This window comes from Budorcas taxicolor, chromosome 2 (genome assembly GCF_023091745.1).
Source record: "Budorcas taxicolor isolate Tak-1 chromosome 2, Takin1.1, whole genome shotgun sequence".
Taxonomy (NCBI): domain Eukaryota; kingdom Metazoa; phylum Chordata; class Mammalia; order Artiodactyla; family Bovidae; genus Budorcas; species Budorcas taxicolor.
Window position 1 is genome coordinate 33,043,543 of NC_068911.1, and position 15,547 is coordinate 33,059,089.

Genomic DNA, 15,547 nt, shown 5'->3' on the forward strand with positions numbered 1-15,547 from the left:
AGTCAGGATAGCAAAGTTCCTTCATGTAGGGAACGGATTAGGGGTCAAGCCATAGATGGAAAAATATGGTGCACCTCCTGTAGGTGCTAAGAGTTAGAGAAAAAAGAAACCCCACCAACTGCCGAAAACACCCGTTCACAGGTCTAGCTGAGTGGAGGCAACGGAAGGCATCTTTCCCTCATCTGCTGCTATAAAAATCCAGCTCCTTTCCTTCCATGGCACAGGGACCCAGAAAGCCTCAGAGATGTTTTTTGTTTGTTTGTTTGCTTTTTAGCTCAGTGCCCAGACTCCCTCTGCAATTTCCTGGGGCTCCTCCCCAAATCGAGCTGGCAACACTTTGAGAGCCGGTTTGACCAAGGGCTCAGCAGAGAACTCAGGGCAAGCACCTGTGGTTGGGGCTCTGGGCCTCCCGCTCTTGCTTCATCCTGTTCTCGATGAACTAGCTTTGCCGGGAGTGCCAACGGGCTCTCTGGGCGCAAGTTAAACACACATGGGCTGCCAAGTACTTGCAAACTCACAGATGCGCCAGAGATCATGAGACAAGGGCACGGGCAAACAGGCCTCTGTGAGAGCTCCTCCAGCAGATAAAATTCTTGGCCCTTCCCGAGACAGTCTCAAGAAAAGCCTGTGAGATGTGAATGGAAAGGCCATATGGATCTTCATAGCATCTGGCTGATCCCACCTTTAGAAATTGATGCTGTGAAGGCACTGTGGGTGGGTGCATGTGACAGGGAACTGGTGACATCCGAAGCATGCACCAATTAGACAAAAACCAAATAAATCCTCCTACGCCCGGATGATGAAATCCTTGGCAGCTGTCAAACATGCTGGTATAAAAGAAGATGAAGTGTGGAGGGAAACGCTCAAGACGTAGTAAATAAAAGGTTTGAAAAAACATGTCCCATCTGCTCCCACTGTTGTAAAAATAAATAAATACAAGGTTAAAAAAAAAAAATCTGCCCTCCAATGTAGGGGACATGGGTTTGATCCCTGGTCTGGAAAGGGAAAAAACTAAGATCATGGAATCTAGTCCCATCACCTTAGGGCAAACAGAAGGGTAAAAAGTGGAAACAGTGTCAGATTTTACTTTCTTGGGCTCCAAAATCACTGCAGATGGTGACTGTAGCCATGAAATTAAAAGATGCTTGCTCCCTGGAAGAAAAGCTATGATAAACCTAGACAGCGTATTAAAAAGCAGAGACATCACTTTACAGATGAAGGTCCAGATAGACAAAGCTATGGTTTTTCCAGTAGTCATGCACTGATGTGAAAGTTGGACCATAAAGGCTGAGCGCCAAAGAATTGATGCTTTGGAATTGTAGTACTGGAGAAGGCTCTTGAGAGTCCCTTTGATTGAAAGAAGATCAAACCAGTCATTCCTAAAGGAAATCAACCCTGAATATTCATCGGGAGGACTGATGCTGATGCTGAAGCTCCACTACTTTGGCCACCTGATGGGAAGAGCCAACTTACTGGAAAAGACCCTGATGCTGGGAAAGACTGAGGACGGGAGGAAAAGGGGATGACAGAGGATGAGATGGTTGGATCTCACCTGATCTCATCCATGTTTGGATGGATGGCATCACCAACTCAATGGACATGAGTCTGAGCAAATGCCGGGAGATAGTAAAGGACAGGGAAGCCTGGTGTGCTGCAGTCCAGGGGGTCGAAAAGAGTTGGACACGACTGAAAGCCTGAACAACAACTGGGAAGATTCCACATGCCATGGAGCAACTAAGCCCACGAGCTGCAACTAGAGAACGCCCTTGCCAAGCAATGAAGACGCAGTGCAGCCAAAAATTAAAAAAAAAAAAAAAAAAAAGGCTTTCCTCATTAAAAAAAAAGTGCTGCCAATTCATCTCAAACTTTTCACACACACACACACACATCCAGGTTCTGTCTCTCTCCTTGTACAGATAGAAAAGTGTTAGTTGCTCAGCCATGTCTGACCGACTCTTTGCAACCCCATGGACTATAGCCTGCCAGGCTTCTCCATCCATGGGATTTTCCGGGCAAGCACACTGGAATGGGTTGCCATTTCCTTCTCCAGGGGATCTTCTGACCCAGGGATTGAAGCCGGGTCTCCTACATTGCAGGCACACTCTTTACCAACTGAGTCCCCACGGAAGCCCTCTCTTTGTACCAGGAGCAGAGCAACAGACTGGAGCGGAAGTCGTGGGAGCATCGGGTGGTTTACTAGGGTGAGTTTTACTTTAATTTTTTAGAGCTTGTCTGAATTTTCCAGGACTTCTACCATGTTCAGCATTTTAAACCAGAAAAAGAGGGGAAGGATGAAGGAAGGCACCCGGGCAGGCGGACGCTGCTGGGTCCCTAACATACACCTTCAATCTGTTCTGGCCTCTGGAGCTCTCTCCCCCAGAATCACTAAGAACCTGCCCAAAGCTGGGTCCAGACACGATGCTCTGGAGCAGGCAGGACAATGGTGAAATGCATTCCCCGCTTTCCAGGAGCCCCTGGCTTTACAGGGTCAGGCCGGGGTCTTCCTGCTGCCCTCTGGCCCTGTTCTGACAGTTATTCTGGGAAGATGAACTCATGAGTAACTCTCTGGCATTTGTCAAGCACACACAAAAAATACCACGAGAAGGTCAGTCTGTTATTTTAAGTGCGCTGATACAGGGAGGGCTGGTCTGCAGGTCAGGATCCCTCATGATCTTGGATGGGCCCCATTTTCTGTGGGTCTGTATGTTTTTATGAGAAACACAGTACAGTGAGTGAGGCTCTCTGCGCTTAAATGGTCAGTTTTCTTTTTCCCTATAAATGTGAATTTGATTTGAATCCCACAGCCTTTGGGGGATGTGGGGAGAGACACTGAAAAGTGCACCCTGAATATACATTGTGCACCACTATCGTTGACAAACCTAGACAGCATATTAAAAAGCAGAGATGTCACTTTGCCGACAAAGGTCCAGATAGTCAAAGCTATGCCCAGTAGTCATGCACAGATGCGACAGCTGGATCATAAAGAAGGCTGAGCATCAAAGAATTGATGCTTTTGAATTGATGAGGATGAGATGGTTGGATGGCATCACTGACTCAATCGATGTGGATGTGAATCTGAGCAAACTCTGGGAGATGGTGAAGGACAGGGAAGGCTGGTGTGCTGCAGTCCCTGGGGTTGCAAAGAGTTGGACACGACTGAGTGACTGAACAACAATGCTGTTGCCTTCGGGTGGAACACCCACTAAGCTTTCCCCATGAGAGCAAGGTTGCCACAGAAGGCAGTGTCCAGCGCTAGCCAACTGCAGCCCAGAAGCTTGCAGGTATGTTTGGCTTTGCTCACATCTCGTTTGTGCTTTGCTTGATTTAGGCACTACCATTCATACATTGGAGAACGAAATGGCAACCCACTCCAGTATTCTTGCCTGGAGAATCCCATGGACGGAGGAACTTGGTGGGCTACAGTCCACGGGTCGCAGAGCCGGACACGACTGAACGACTTCACTTTCACTACTCATATATTGGGAGATTCTACATACAAGTCTGGGTGTCTGGCTTCTTCAAAAACAACAACCTGGCATCACTGGGCCCTATTCCCACGTGGCAGCAACTGGAAGAAGTGAGTAGCTCCCTTCCCGTCCCTAACTTGCCTGGTGCTCGTAGGCATTTCAGTTATGAATCTCTGCTCTTTATTTCTGGATTCTTGGTCAAATCCATGGGACTTGGAAAAGGAAGTTCCAACCCTCAGTGACCTTTTGTCAGCTCCCTCCTCCAGCCCTACCCCTCACCTTTCCAATCAGTGGGGGCCGGGGAGGGCCTGTGGAGATGGGGCCCCTGCCTCTTGCAGCCCAGGGAGGTCTCAGACTGAGTGACATGAACCCATTGCTCGGACCTCCCCGGTGGTCCAATGGTCAAGAATCCGCCTGCCAACGCAGGGAACATGGATTCAACGTGGCCTGGGAAGATCCCGCATGCCACAGGGCAACTGACCCCATGTGCTACAACCACTGAAGCCTGCGCGCCCTAGAGCCTGTGCTCCGCAACTAGAGAGTAGCCTCGCTCTCTGCAACTAGAGAGTAGCCTCGCTCTCTGCAACTAGAGAAAGCCCAGTTACAGCAACGAAGACCCAGTGCAGCCAAAAAAAAAAGAACGACTTGCCCTTGGCCTCAGCTCGGCTGTTCCCTTGGTCTGGAATTCCCTTTGGCCTCTTTTCTGTCTTCACAAATCCCTTCCCTATCTTTTAAGGCTCAGATAGCTCCGGGCCAGCTTGGGCAAGGGTTTCTGCAATCAGTGGGGCTAACTGTTCTTTCCCCTGTGCTCCCAAAGCCTAGCCTGTCCAGCCTTGGGGCCCCATCAGCCCACATAAGGCATATGCCCAAGTAGAGCAAAAGAAACTTGACTGCCAAGTTGCTTTGCCATTATGTGCAACAACTATCATTATTTTAATAGCTAGCACCTGGAATCCTTGGGAGTTCAGAGTGCTTTGTACAGTGTTTCTGATACTGTGAGCTGTCCCCCAGTACCGATTCTCCCCCTCATCTGCAATTATAGAATCTGGCAACTAGGCATAGCCCTGTGACTAAGCGGTGGTGGCCAATGAGATAGAAGTGAAAGTGACGTGTTTGGTTTCTAGGAAGGGTTCTTCAGAGGAAAGAGGTATGCTTTCCTCCATTCTGCTTCCTGAAACATGGATGCAATGGTTGGAACTCCAGCAGCTATCATAGCCCATAAGGATGAATCACACACTAGGGACAGCAGAGCATTGGGCAGGAAGGATCTTGGGTCCCTGATGCCTTTGTGGAGCCCCTGACTCCCTTCATCCAGGATTCCTCTCCCTTAGAGGTAAATAAACTCTTTGGGGTTTTTGTCTACTGTGCAGTTGGACCTAATCTTAACTGCCAGATGTGAAAAAGCTTCAGTAATGCAGGGGTGTGAGCTGAGCTCTGTAGAGACAAGGGACTCACTGGCCCCCAAAGCTTCTGGGGTAAGGAAAGCTGCCCTGTACTTCCTGGAGGAAATCTGGGGTGGTAGAGTAAGGAAAAAGAGGGGAAGGAGCAATTGAGAGGGGACCTTTCCCACAACCCCACAAATCTTTAGGCAATGCTCCTTCAGCTCTTTTCTTCTGCAGTGCAAGTGGTCTTTTGGGGGAGTACGTAGGAAAGGAACCAAGTTCCCGTATGGGTTCACGCCAGGCCACACAAAGATGATGCACAAGGGCCAAGACCTGGAAACAGCCGGGACCACGGGAGAGTCAAGGGTGGGGAGGATTGCACGTGTGCGGGCAAGAGAACCAGGGGGTCTGAGCCAAAGTTTCCGAAACCCGGGAGGAGCAAGGAGGCCCCAGCTGACCTCTGCGGTCTGCCCAGAACTTGTGCTGTTCTGTGTACTATGATTCTACATAAGAGGTATTGGTTATGTGACTGACGTGCCATTCTATCAGGTTGAAGACTGGAAGATCTGAAAACTCCCTGAGCATGCGGGAGATTCAACGGGTACCTTTCAGAAAGCTGAAGGGGAAGGAACCCCACTGGCTTAGACTTCATCTCAGGGACTGTGACCACTGAACAGCAGCCACCTTACCCCAGAGCCTCACCCGTTACAGGCACTCCTACAGATCACCAGGAAGGATGCAAGGTGGCTGACATCTGAAAAACCAAAGCCAAATAAATGCCATGGCTACTAAATACTGAAAGCCACGAAAACACAAACTAAACGGTGAGACTCCAACAATAAAGGTGAGTGGAAAGTGAGAAGCTATGTCAGAACAACTTCCAGCAACGGGAGATTGACGTTACCACTTGGCTCTCATTTCCTGGGGGGCTAAGACCTCAAGGAACACTGTTCTAGGTGACCAAGCTCTCATGACATCCCAGCTCATATTCAAGATTCCTGTCCCATTACACCCTCCTGGGCAAGGTCCCTGAAGGCAGGTTCCTGGAAGAATCAGCTGCCAGGCTGGAGACAGAGCCTCGTTCTGGAAAGATAATGTCACATCACAGCATTTTGCAAAATTTTTTAAAATCTACACAGTGAAATTCTAGTTTATACGAGAGATGAAAATAGAACTGCCCTGGCTGCAGGGTACCTGATCAAGGGTAGGCTTCCCTTCTCCTGCCTCTTCTAGAAGGAACCTCTGTAGAGCCTGCCTATGAAAATCACAGATAGGTCAGGTGGGTGGCTCAATGCCTCGAGTCTACAGGCTGCAAACTCAAGCACCAAGGGCTGGACGGATAACAGGGGTGAAAGAGGAGAGGTGAGGGGTGAAAGGCAGACAGTCTCCTCCACTTGCCATCTGCTTTCCCTTGTTTGATTGCAACATGGGCACTGAGAAATCGCTCTCTTCTCTCAGGAAAATGAACCTGATTCATGGGGCTTTCAGCCTGTGTCGGGGAGACAACAGGGAGTGGGGGAGACTGGGGAAAACTGGAAACTACGGCTCTGCAGCCCCTCTGACTGCTGCTGCCTGAGAAAGTGGCCACAGCTTTCTGTTCCTCAGGAGAAGCTGGGTATCTGGATTTTGGTGTAAAACTTCCTGATTTTTAAAACTGCTGACAATTCACTTCACATTTGGAAAAAAAAAAAAAAAAAAAGCAGGCAAGCCCCAGGCAAACCAAACCGAGTGCGTCTCCTGTGCGAATGGTCTCTGCCAGCTGAGACTGGGGGCGTCAAGGCTGAGCTCCTGACATGTGTGCCTTCGGAGTCTGAATGACACCCCCGTGAGTCAATGAAGGATCACATGGATGTGTTTCAAAGAAGTCCAGTTTCCAAGAGACCTCTTTCAGGATAAAGATCCAAGACTTGGAGGGGAAGAGCTGTCCACCCTGACAAAAACCAAAGCCTTGCTTCTCGACAGTCTCAGCTGGAATGAGGACCGCGGGGGTGGGGGTGCCACCCACTCCCATCTGTCTTTCATTAGCAAATTCACCCCGGGGCCCCAGCTCAGGTTGTGAGGATGCAGTGTCTGTATTTTTCTCACCGCTCCTCGATGCTGGGAAACAGTAAAAATAATCAATTGGCCCCGTGACCTCGCGCACAAAGCTGAAGACGGCAAGTGCAGCTGTGGCCCGATTTCCCCCACCCTTGCTGGCTCCTTCCTTGCTGGGCCCCTTTACCTCCCCCCAACGCAGCCTGCCTCGGCCCTGGGGCCAGAGAGGAGGCGCAGGGCTGAGACGGAGTGTGGGACTCCGCCGTCGGGTGGCTCTGTATGATGGACTGTATGTGGTCTGCAGGGTCTACCGGCGATATCCAAGGCGGGCTTTGAAGCCCATACCTCCCCACTCATCCTCCGCTTTCCCCCGCCAGATGAGAGCAATGTCCAGCAGTGGGGCTGCACCCTGGTGGCTCAGATGGTAAAGAATCTACCTGCAATGCAGGAGGCCCAGGTTTCATCCCTGGGTGGGGAAGATCCCCTGGAGGAGGAACCCACTGCAGTATTTTTGCCTGGGAAATCCCATGGACAGAGGAGCCTGGTGGGGAACAGTCTATGGGGTCGCAAGGAGTCGGGTATGACTTAGCAATTAAACCCCCAACTAGCAAGCCAAAGTGCCTACAACTATTCAGAGAACACTGGGCGGGGGGCGGGGGGGTGCAGGGCAAGGACGCAGCTTCAGAGTCAAGTTCAACAGCGGCGCGCCCACTGGGCCATGAGTGGCCAGGCTTTCACCTAGGCCTCCTCTAAGGAATTTGCACAAAAATAAAAGGATCCACCAACATATGCCCTCCGTCTCCCCGTAGTGAGTCATACGATTTACTGTTTCAGGGTTCTGGGCACAAAACTCTGCGTTCCAGGACCAACACACGGCCACCCCGCAATGTTGACCCTGAGCGATTTCTGATCTTTGTGTGCACTTCCTGCCTAGCCCAGGGGGCTGCTCTGGGAAGAGGGTGTTTCTACCGCCTCCCTCGGCTGAGCCTGAACAACCTCACCACAGGTGAGACGCCCTCCATCACTGACGGGAAGGACCTCAGAATGCTTAAAGACTTTTATTTCCGGTTGTTTTTTTAAGGGGATAACATGTCCAACATATAAAAATAGCTGGAACTTGCAGAATCTTTTAACCTATAGCTGTTTATCCTCAGATAAATCCTCTTGGATTTTAAAGACTATACTTGAAAACCTGCAGGAAAGAAAAAATGGTCTTTCAGTATCTCGTTTTCTTTGTGCTCTCGGTCCCAGCTCTGCCCCTCAAACTGCTTTTGTTTTCAGGTGATGTCTCCCTGGGGGGGCTGCCACCCATGGAAGAGACCTGGGGTCTAAGCAGCCCTCTGGCTGCCCGGGGGTGCCATGTGAATGTCAGCCCCTCGCGAGCTGCCCTATACTGCCTTGGACACGAGCCCCTCTCCAGGCCACGGGGGTGGGGGGCTGCTGGCAGGTGGGGACCACGCTGGACTAGATCTCTGAGAATCTCTTAGAGGAGCATCTCCTGAAGGTGGCCAGGACTTGGGCTTTGTGCCCAAGGGCCAGGGCCCTGCCTTGCCCAGCCCCTGCCCTCTTCCAGTGACATTACCGTCTATACAATAGTGAGAAGAGAGCTCCACAACAGTCTCTCAGCAGAGGTATTAGAAAGCCCACCAGTGGCCATCTCGGCTGCCTCTCAACTGAGGCAGGAAACAGGGCTGAAAGAGCAGCGAGAGGGAGGCCCGTTAGACAGAGATCGGGGGTGCTTTCAGATGCAGGGAGCGAGTCACGGACCCCGGACTCCTGGCCCCAGCAGGAGGCCAGAACCACTGGCCAGGGCTGAGTCGGGTCAGCCACAGCCCTGCGTGCAAAGGACAAACAACCTCCTGAAGCTCTCAGTGGCCCAAGGCCCATTGAGTCTTCCCAGCAAGTCTCCATCCCATCGGCCCTACTCTGTGCGCTCAGGCCGGAAGTGCGTGCTGCGTGCTGACACGTGCTCCTGGCCTCATACATTCTCCGAGGGGGCCATGTGCAAGGGGGCCAGGGGACCAGTTTTGATCTTCTGCATGTGCAGTCCACACGTACTTAACACACTCCCAGAGCACGCGCCCACCTGTGGTCCTGGTTCCCTGTGCGTGTGTGCAGGACCATGGGGTGGCTTCCCCCCCCCGTAGCGGGGCCATGTCAGGGTCTCCGGCCACGCGCCTTAACAGACTGGGGTTAGGCCAGACAGACAGGCGATGGTGTCGGCTGACACATCACTGGTAGTGAGACCGGGAGATGCTATCTGGAACTACGTGCGGCAGGTAGGACCAGGTAGTGTGTGAGGAGCCACACACAGCCCAAAGCAATCTTCAAAAGCCATGGCCGAGGTTGCTGAGTGGACGGGACTATTACCTTCTGACCTGGCAGTACTTGCTGCTCGACACAAGCTGCCAGGCGGACAGGGACACAGCTCTGTTGGCTATGGGGGAGCTCACTTGAGAGCAGATACTTGACTCTGCGGCTGCAGTTCCCACTCTGGACACAGGATATGGGTGTGAAGGGGGATCGGGGGTCCGGGCACCCCGCGTGGCCATGTGGCGTCGGGGGAACCACTTAGCCCACAAGCCTATGGCTCTCACGTGTAAAGCAGGTGATGTCAGCTCACCTCAGAGGGCCCAAGAGGAATGAACAAGTCGCGACGGTCTAAGGGTTCAGTCAGCACGAGCTGTTTGACGACTTAGCTGGCATTTATGGTACAACTGGAATTTGGGCCCAGTGAGGCAAGAACTGGGGATTTTCGTTTTTAGGAGGGTCTTTACACCTGGGGGATGTGTCAGAAGCAACAGCTCAGCTCAATACAGAAAACAACACAGCACAGAGCAGAATCCTGCCTTATGTTCGCTGTCAGAACTAAACGTTACAGAAGCAGGGCTTTTAAAAAGTAACTGTCAGTGTCTAAGTTTAAGGGATGTATATTAAAACAGTATATGAGAAGATGAGCTTCTTGCTACTTCCACCTAGATTCTTGAAATCTCATCTGCTATGTCGGGGCTCAAGACACACCTGATCGGGGATTTCCCTGGTGGTCCAGTGGTTAAGAGCTCACATTCCAATGCAGGATTGATGCAGGCTGGATCCCTGGTCAGGGAACTAAGATCCCACGTGCCATGGACCAACTAAGCCCAAGCACCACAACTGCTGAGCCTGTGTGCTCCCGGGCCCGCCTGCCACAATTAGGGACTGTGTGCTGCAGCGGGAGATTCCCCCATGATGCAAATAAGACCCGACGGAGCCAAATAAATGTGGAAGGAAAGAAAGAAAGAAAATGCTATTAAAAAAAAAAGACACGAGTGTGTTCTGTTAGTATTCCTTCGCTGGAGAGTCGAGTGCATTGTGGAACCGTTTGAAATTGCCTCTATTCAACCAACATGACCAATAAAATCAGAAATTTCACATGGTTCAACCTAATATGAATCTGTCCCCTTAAAGACCTCCACTGGGGTGATCCCTGCAGGAAGGGGAGGGAGGGACAGATATGTGTTCAAACACATGGCTCTCCTTGGCCCCCTCTGCTCAGTCCCCATTACACCCGTGTCACATGGCTCTCCTTGGCCCCCTCTGCTCAGTCCCCATTACACCCGTGTGTGTGTGCTCACGTGTGTGCCCCTCTCTGGCTCAGATTCATCCTTTTGTTTCCAAAAGGCAGCAGCTTCAACAAAATGTTCAGGAATGATGCTGGCACCTAAGGAGAGGTGTGTGTCTTCTCGAAGGAAAATGCCTGAAAAGGAGGCTTACAGGGGCTTGGAGGGGCTTCTCAGGTGGGCTCCGGTTTCTCCTCTCTGCTTCCTTGCAAATGCTAAGCTAATGCGTTCGACGTTACAATCGCCCTGGCTGTTCTGCATTTGTAGTTTTGACTTACTTTTTTTTAGTATTATTAATATTTCATCATAAAAGTATTGATTTCCTTTAACTAAGAGACTTTAAAGTTTGTTGCATCCTTAAGCATGGTTTTATTATGTCCTGGGGCCAAATGTTTTTTGCCTCCCCCCAAAGGAATGCTTTTCCTTTTATATAATGTGTGTCAAGAAGAAAAAAGGAATTGATTCACAGAATTCTGCCTCATAGGCAACTTTTAAGGAACGCATCTAGCAGGGGCTCCTTGGATAGAGGTTTCCTCAATGAGATGGTGGTGTCTCATGGTTAAGCCAGAAGTAGGAATGAAGCAGAACCTTTATATTAAAATACGAGCCAGCTCCAAGAGAAGGTAACACAGGAAAATGAAGACAACTCTAGATATGACCCCAAAGCGTAAAAACTCCCTTTGAATGCCGAACGAGTCGGAAAAACCTGTGTCCACACTGCCATCATCTTCCTGCCCTTCAGAAAGTCAGCACAAAACAAGCAGAAATGCTGCCGCTCTGGGGTTGCCTAGAGAAAGCTCCGTTTTCCTCTGTCTCTACAGCTCCGGCTGCAGAGTTAGGGAAAAAGACGCTGGGTTTTACAGACCCGTCCAGGAAGCGGGCGGAGGGCAGTGGCTGGCAAACCAAACCAGGCGCTCTGCAATGTTTAAATATTGAGCATCCTTTCTCCTTCCTCCACATTTATTATTAACTTGGACCCACATCGCTGTGAGCATTGACTTCACTTCTTCCAAAGAATCTGAGACACAATGGACAATGAGTGGGGGTGGGGCCGAGATTTGGGTTTCTTTCTCTCAGACCCTTGCTGGAAATCCTTTACGGTCAGCCCTACGTTTTTAGAGCCATGAATTCCTGGAAACGTCTCAGCCTTTCAATGACCCCTGGCGCCCGAACGCCAATGATTAGTGCCCCAAATATTGACAGACCGGCCTCTCTTCCCCTTCCAAACAAGGGAGCAGTGTCAGAGCGAGGCTGCATAAAGATGCCCGTTGCCACCCGGCGGGCGAGGTTGGGGAGCATGACTCAGACAGGCACTCTTTTGTTGGGGAGGAACTGCAGTTCCCTCGGCTTCACCCAGGTAGAAATGAGATGTCTGTGATGCTATGTGAGTGTCAGAAGCGCCCGGTTTAAAAATAAACAAACCCTGTCTACAGCCACCAGAGATCCTCTGCTTGGTGACGGGACAACCGGCTCGGGGGGCTGGCCGTGGCCCCACTGACACACAGGCTCATCAGATGTCCGCAGCCTGGCTGGCAGCCGGGCCAGCTCGGAGCCTGGGTCCGGCCCCACTCCTTGTGGGGACCAATGGTTTGGACTGGAAATAGAAACCTCCAATCTTCCCAGAAAGCAACCTGACGGCACCTTTTCTGGGGAAGGAGTGGGGGCTGGGGGGTGGACCATCCATCACGCCCCAGGGGAAACCAGCTGCCCTCCAGTCCAAAGAAGATCCCCTGGACCTGCCAGGAGAAATAAACCAGCTACAAGCGGTCCTTTTTCCTAGGCTTTTATCTGTTCAAGGGAAACTGTCCCAAATGACTGGCCTGTAGCTTCCACTTTCTTTTAAAAGACAGGGCTACATTTGAGATCGATGTTTTCCCCTGAAACGCCGGCTAAATTTATCCTTCCCTACATCCTGCGCTCTGGTTTCTGCACTCAGTTGGCCCTCGTCATGCTGAGGGAAGCGTCTTGTCTTTGGATGCCCCTTCCTCGCTGGCGGTCCTCAAGCACTCAGCCCCGTCCTGCTGGTCATCACTTCACACAAACTCCCCTGGGGTTCCCTCCAACGTTCCTCTGCTGCCTCACTCCCTGAAGCCCCCATGAATTGAGCTCCAATCTCCCAAGGTCTTCACCTGGCTCCAGCTCTCAAAATTTACCCCCAGAAACCTTCAGGTTGGCTCATTTCAAATGGCTCCTGACCACCTACTCCCTGGCCAGGCTGCCCCCCAAAGTGGTGTCACGTGATTGCCGTTGCGGGGAGTGAGGTGACGTAGACTGCCCAGGGGCTTACGGACTAAGCTGACCAGAGGACTTACTTTTCTCTCCTGTTCTTGCTTGGCAGGCTGCCCTGTGAGTGAAATTTCACTGATTGACTTCGTGCCTGATGCACCGAGAGCCTGGTATCTCTGAAACCTTTATTCATAGACGCGGTTGCAAGAGAATATGCCCTGAACAGGCACTTGGAGCTATAGTTTCTATTTGCTGTTAACCTGTGGACTCTCTCTCTCTCTCCCTTTGGCAGGAATAAGAAATAAAATAAAAGTGAGTCTTGCTAGAAAGGATGTGCGTGCCCACACTGGTGGCACGTACACACCTGCCATGGAGAGGATTTGCCTTGGGGGGCTGAGCAGGCTGGCATCTCTGGAGAGCCCTGCGGGATGAACATATGGGGTCCAGGTGGGACCTGAGGGGTATCCCCCACTTTGCTTTCTGGAAAGCAACCTGGCAAGGGGCTCTCAAGAGCCTTAAAGGATCTCCCTGATGGTCCAGTGGTTAAGATTCTGTGCTTCCAATACAAGGCACATGGGTTTGATCCCTGATCAGGGAACCAAGATAAAACATGCCATTTGACATGGCCAGAAAAAAACAACAACAAAAAAGCCTCAAGTACAGGCATTCCCATTAGTACTAAAGAATGGTTTCTAAAGGAATCACTGGAAACCCACACAAGATTTCTGTGTAAGGATGTTCATCTCAGGGTGGTTCATAACGCAGCAGAAACAACCTGTGTGTGAATGCTCAGTTTTTAAGTCACGTCCGACGTTCTGTGACCCCATGGACTATAGCCTGCCAGGTTCCTCTGTCCGTGGAATTCTCCAGGCCAGAATACTGGAGCGGGTAGCTGTTCCTTTTGCCAGGATCTTCCCAACCCAGGGACTGAACCCAGTTCTCCTGAATAGCAGGAAGATTCTTTGCCATCTGAGTCACCAGGAAAGCCCAAAAATACCAGAGTGGGTAGCCCTTCCCTTATCCAGGGGATCTATCTGACTCAAGAATCGAACCAGGGTCTCCTGCATTGCTTGCAGATTCTCTACCGGCTGAGCCACCAGAGAAGGCCCTCATCCTCAGAGCTGTGAGACAGTATACTTCTGATGTTTGAAGCCACCCAGTTTGTGGTACTTTGTTATAGCAGCTGTAAGAAATGAATACTCAGACCCAGACTATTACGTAGCCCTTGAAAAAGAAGTACTAGGAAGAGGTGTTTGGCAGCCTGGCGAGATGCTTCTGGCATGATAGCAATGTCGTTAAAAACAAAACCTTTAGAAAGAGACTCACAGACTTAGAGAATGAGCTTATGGCTGCTGGGGTGGAAGGGACAGTTAGGGAGTTTGGAACGGACATATTCACACTGTGGCATTTAAGATGGATAACCAACAAGGACTTACCGTAGAGCACAGGGAACTCTGCTCAACTTTACGTGGCAGCCTGGAGGGGAGGGGGCTTGAGGGGAGAATGGATCCATGTTTATGTATGGCTGAGTCCCTTCACTGTTCACAACATCGCTAACCGACCATGCACACATATGTGCTAAGTGGCTTTGGTTGTGTCTGACTCTGTGTGACCCTATGGACCACAGCCCTCCAGGCTCCTCTGTCCATGGGATTCTCCAGGCAAGAATACTGGAGTGGGTTGTTAGGACCTCCTCCAGGGGATCTTTCTGACCCAGGGATCAAACCTGCATCCCCTGTGTCTCCTGCACTGAGAGCACATTCTTTACCACGAGCGTCACCTGGAAAGCCCAGTTGGCCATAACAAGAAACAAGTGAAAGTTGCTCAGTCATGTCCGACTCTTTGCGAACCCATGGACTACACAATCCCTGGAATTCTCTAGGCCAGAATACTGGAGTGGATAGCCTTTCCCTTCTCCAGGGGATCTTTCCAACCCAGGGGTCGAACCCAGGTCTCCTGCATTGCAACCGGATTCTTTACCAGCTAAGCCACCAGGGAAGCCCAAGAATACTGGAGTGGGTAGCCTATCCCTTCTCCAGTGGATCTTCCCAACCCAGGAATTGAAATGAGTCTCCTGCATTGCAGGCAGATTCTTTACCAACTGAGCTATGAGGGAAGCCCATACTCCAACACAAAATAAAAAGTACAACCCCCCCACCCCCCGCAAACAAAACCCAGCAAACTCCTTACACAACAAGGAGTCTCTATATACACAGGGTACTACATTCAATATCTCATAATAACCTATAATGAAAAAGAATCTGAAGCTGCATGCCTGAATCTAACATAATATTATAAATCAAAGATGAATTACAAAAAAAAAAAGGAATCCTCTGTTGTATAGGGAATAGCGGGCATGTGGGGGTAGAGAGAAGGGAAAAACCAACAAACAAAGCAAAGCAAAAACCCAGACAACACAGCAGTTCTGATCCTTGGCTGCACGTGCATCCAAGGGTGCCCACTGCAGCAGCGTCTGGAATGGCAAACCAGGAAACAACCAAAATGTCCAGAGAAAGGAATACATGGATCCACACTACGGAATATTACACAACCCTGAAAAAGGATGAGAGAAATCTACACCCATTAACACAGAAAGATTTTTGGTTCACTGTGGTGCCTGAAAATCAAGCTGCAGAAGGGTATGCAGAACAATGATTCTGTTTGGGTTAAAAAAACAAGTTTAGGTTAAAAAAAAAAAAGGGCAGCTCAAATCATAAGACAGCTACAGATCCATAACCCCTTCCTGATCCTAAACCCTTGAGGTTGGAGGTGTTCTGGGCTTTATAGACTCTTTAAGGATTAAAAGGCCATGGGGCACACACATATATACTATGTCACA

General features: G+C 50.5%; 1 protein-coding gene across 6 annotated transcripts in view; it reads right to left on the reverse strand.

Moving 5' to 3' along the window:
- CLEC16A (C-type lectin domain containing 16A) overlaps positions 1-15,547 on the reverse strand; it is a 237,908-nt gene that overhangs the window by 15,926 nt on the left and 206,435 nt on the right. Inside the window, exon 22 of one of the 6 annotated variants that reach the window (XM_052636158.1) lies at positions 8,005-8,075. The exons of the other annotated variants lie outside the window; for them this stretch is intronic. Within the exon in view, the coding sequence (XP_052492118.1) occupies positions 8,062-8,075 (14 nt within the window). The 3' untranslated portion in view covers positions 8,005-8,061. Of the gene's footprint in view, positions 1-8,004; positions 8,076-15,547 lie in introns of those variants that run through there. 6 annotated transcript variants of the gene reach the window in all.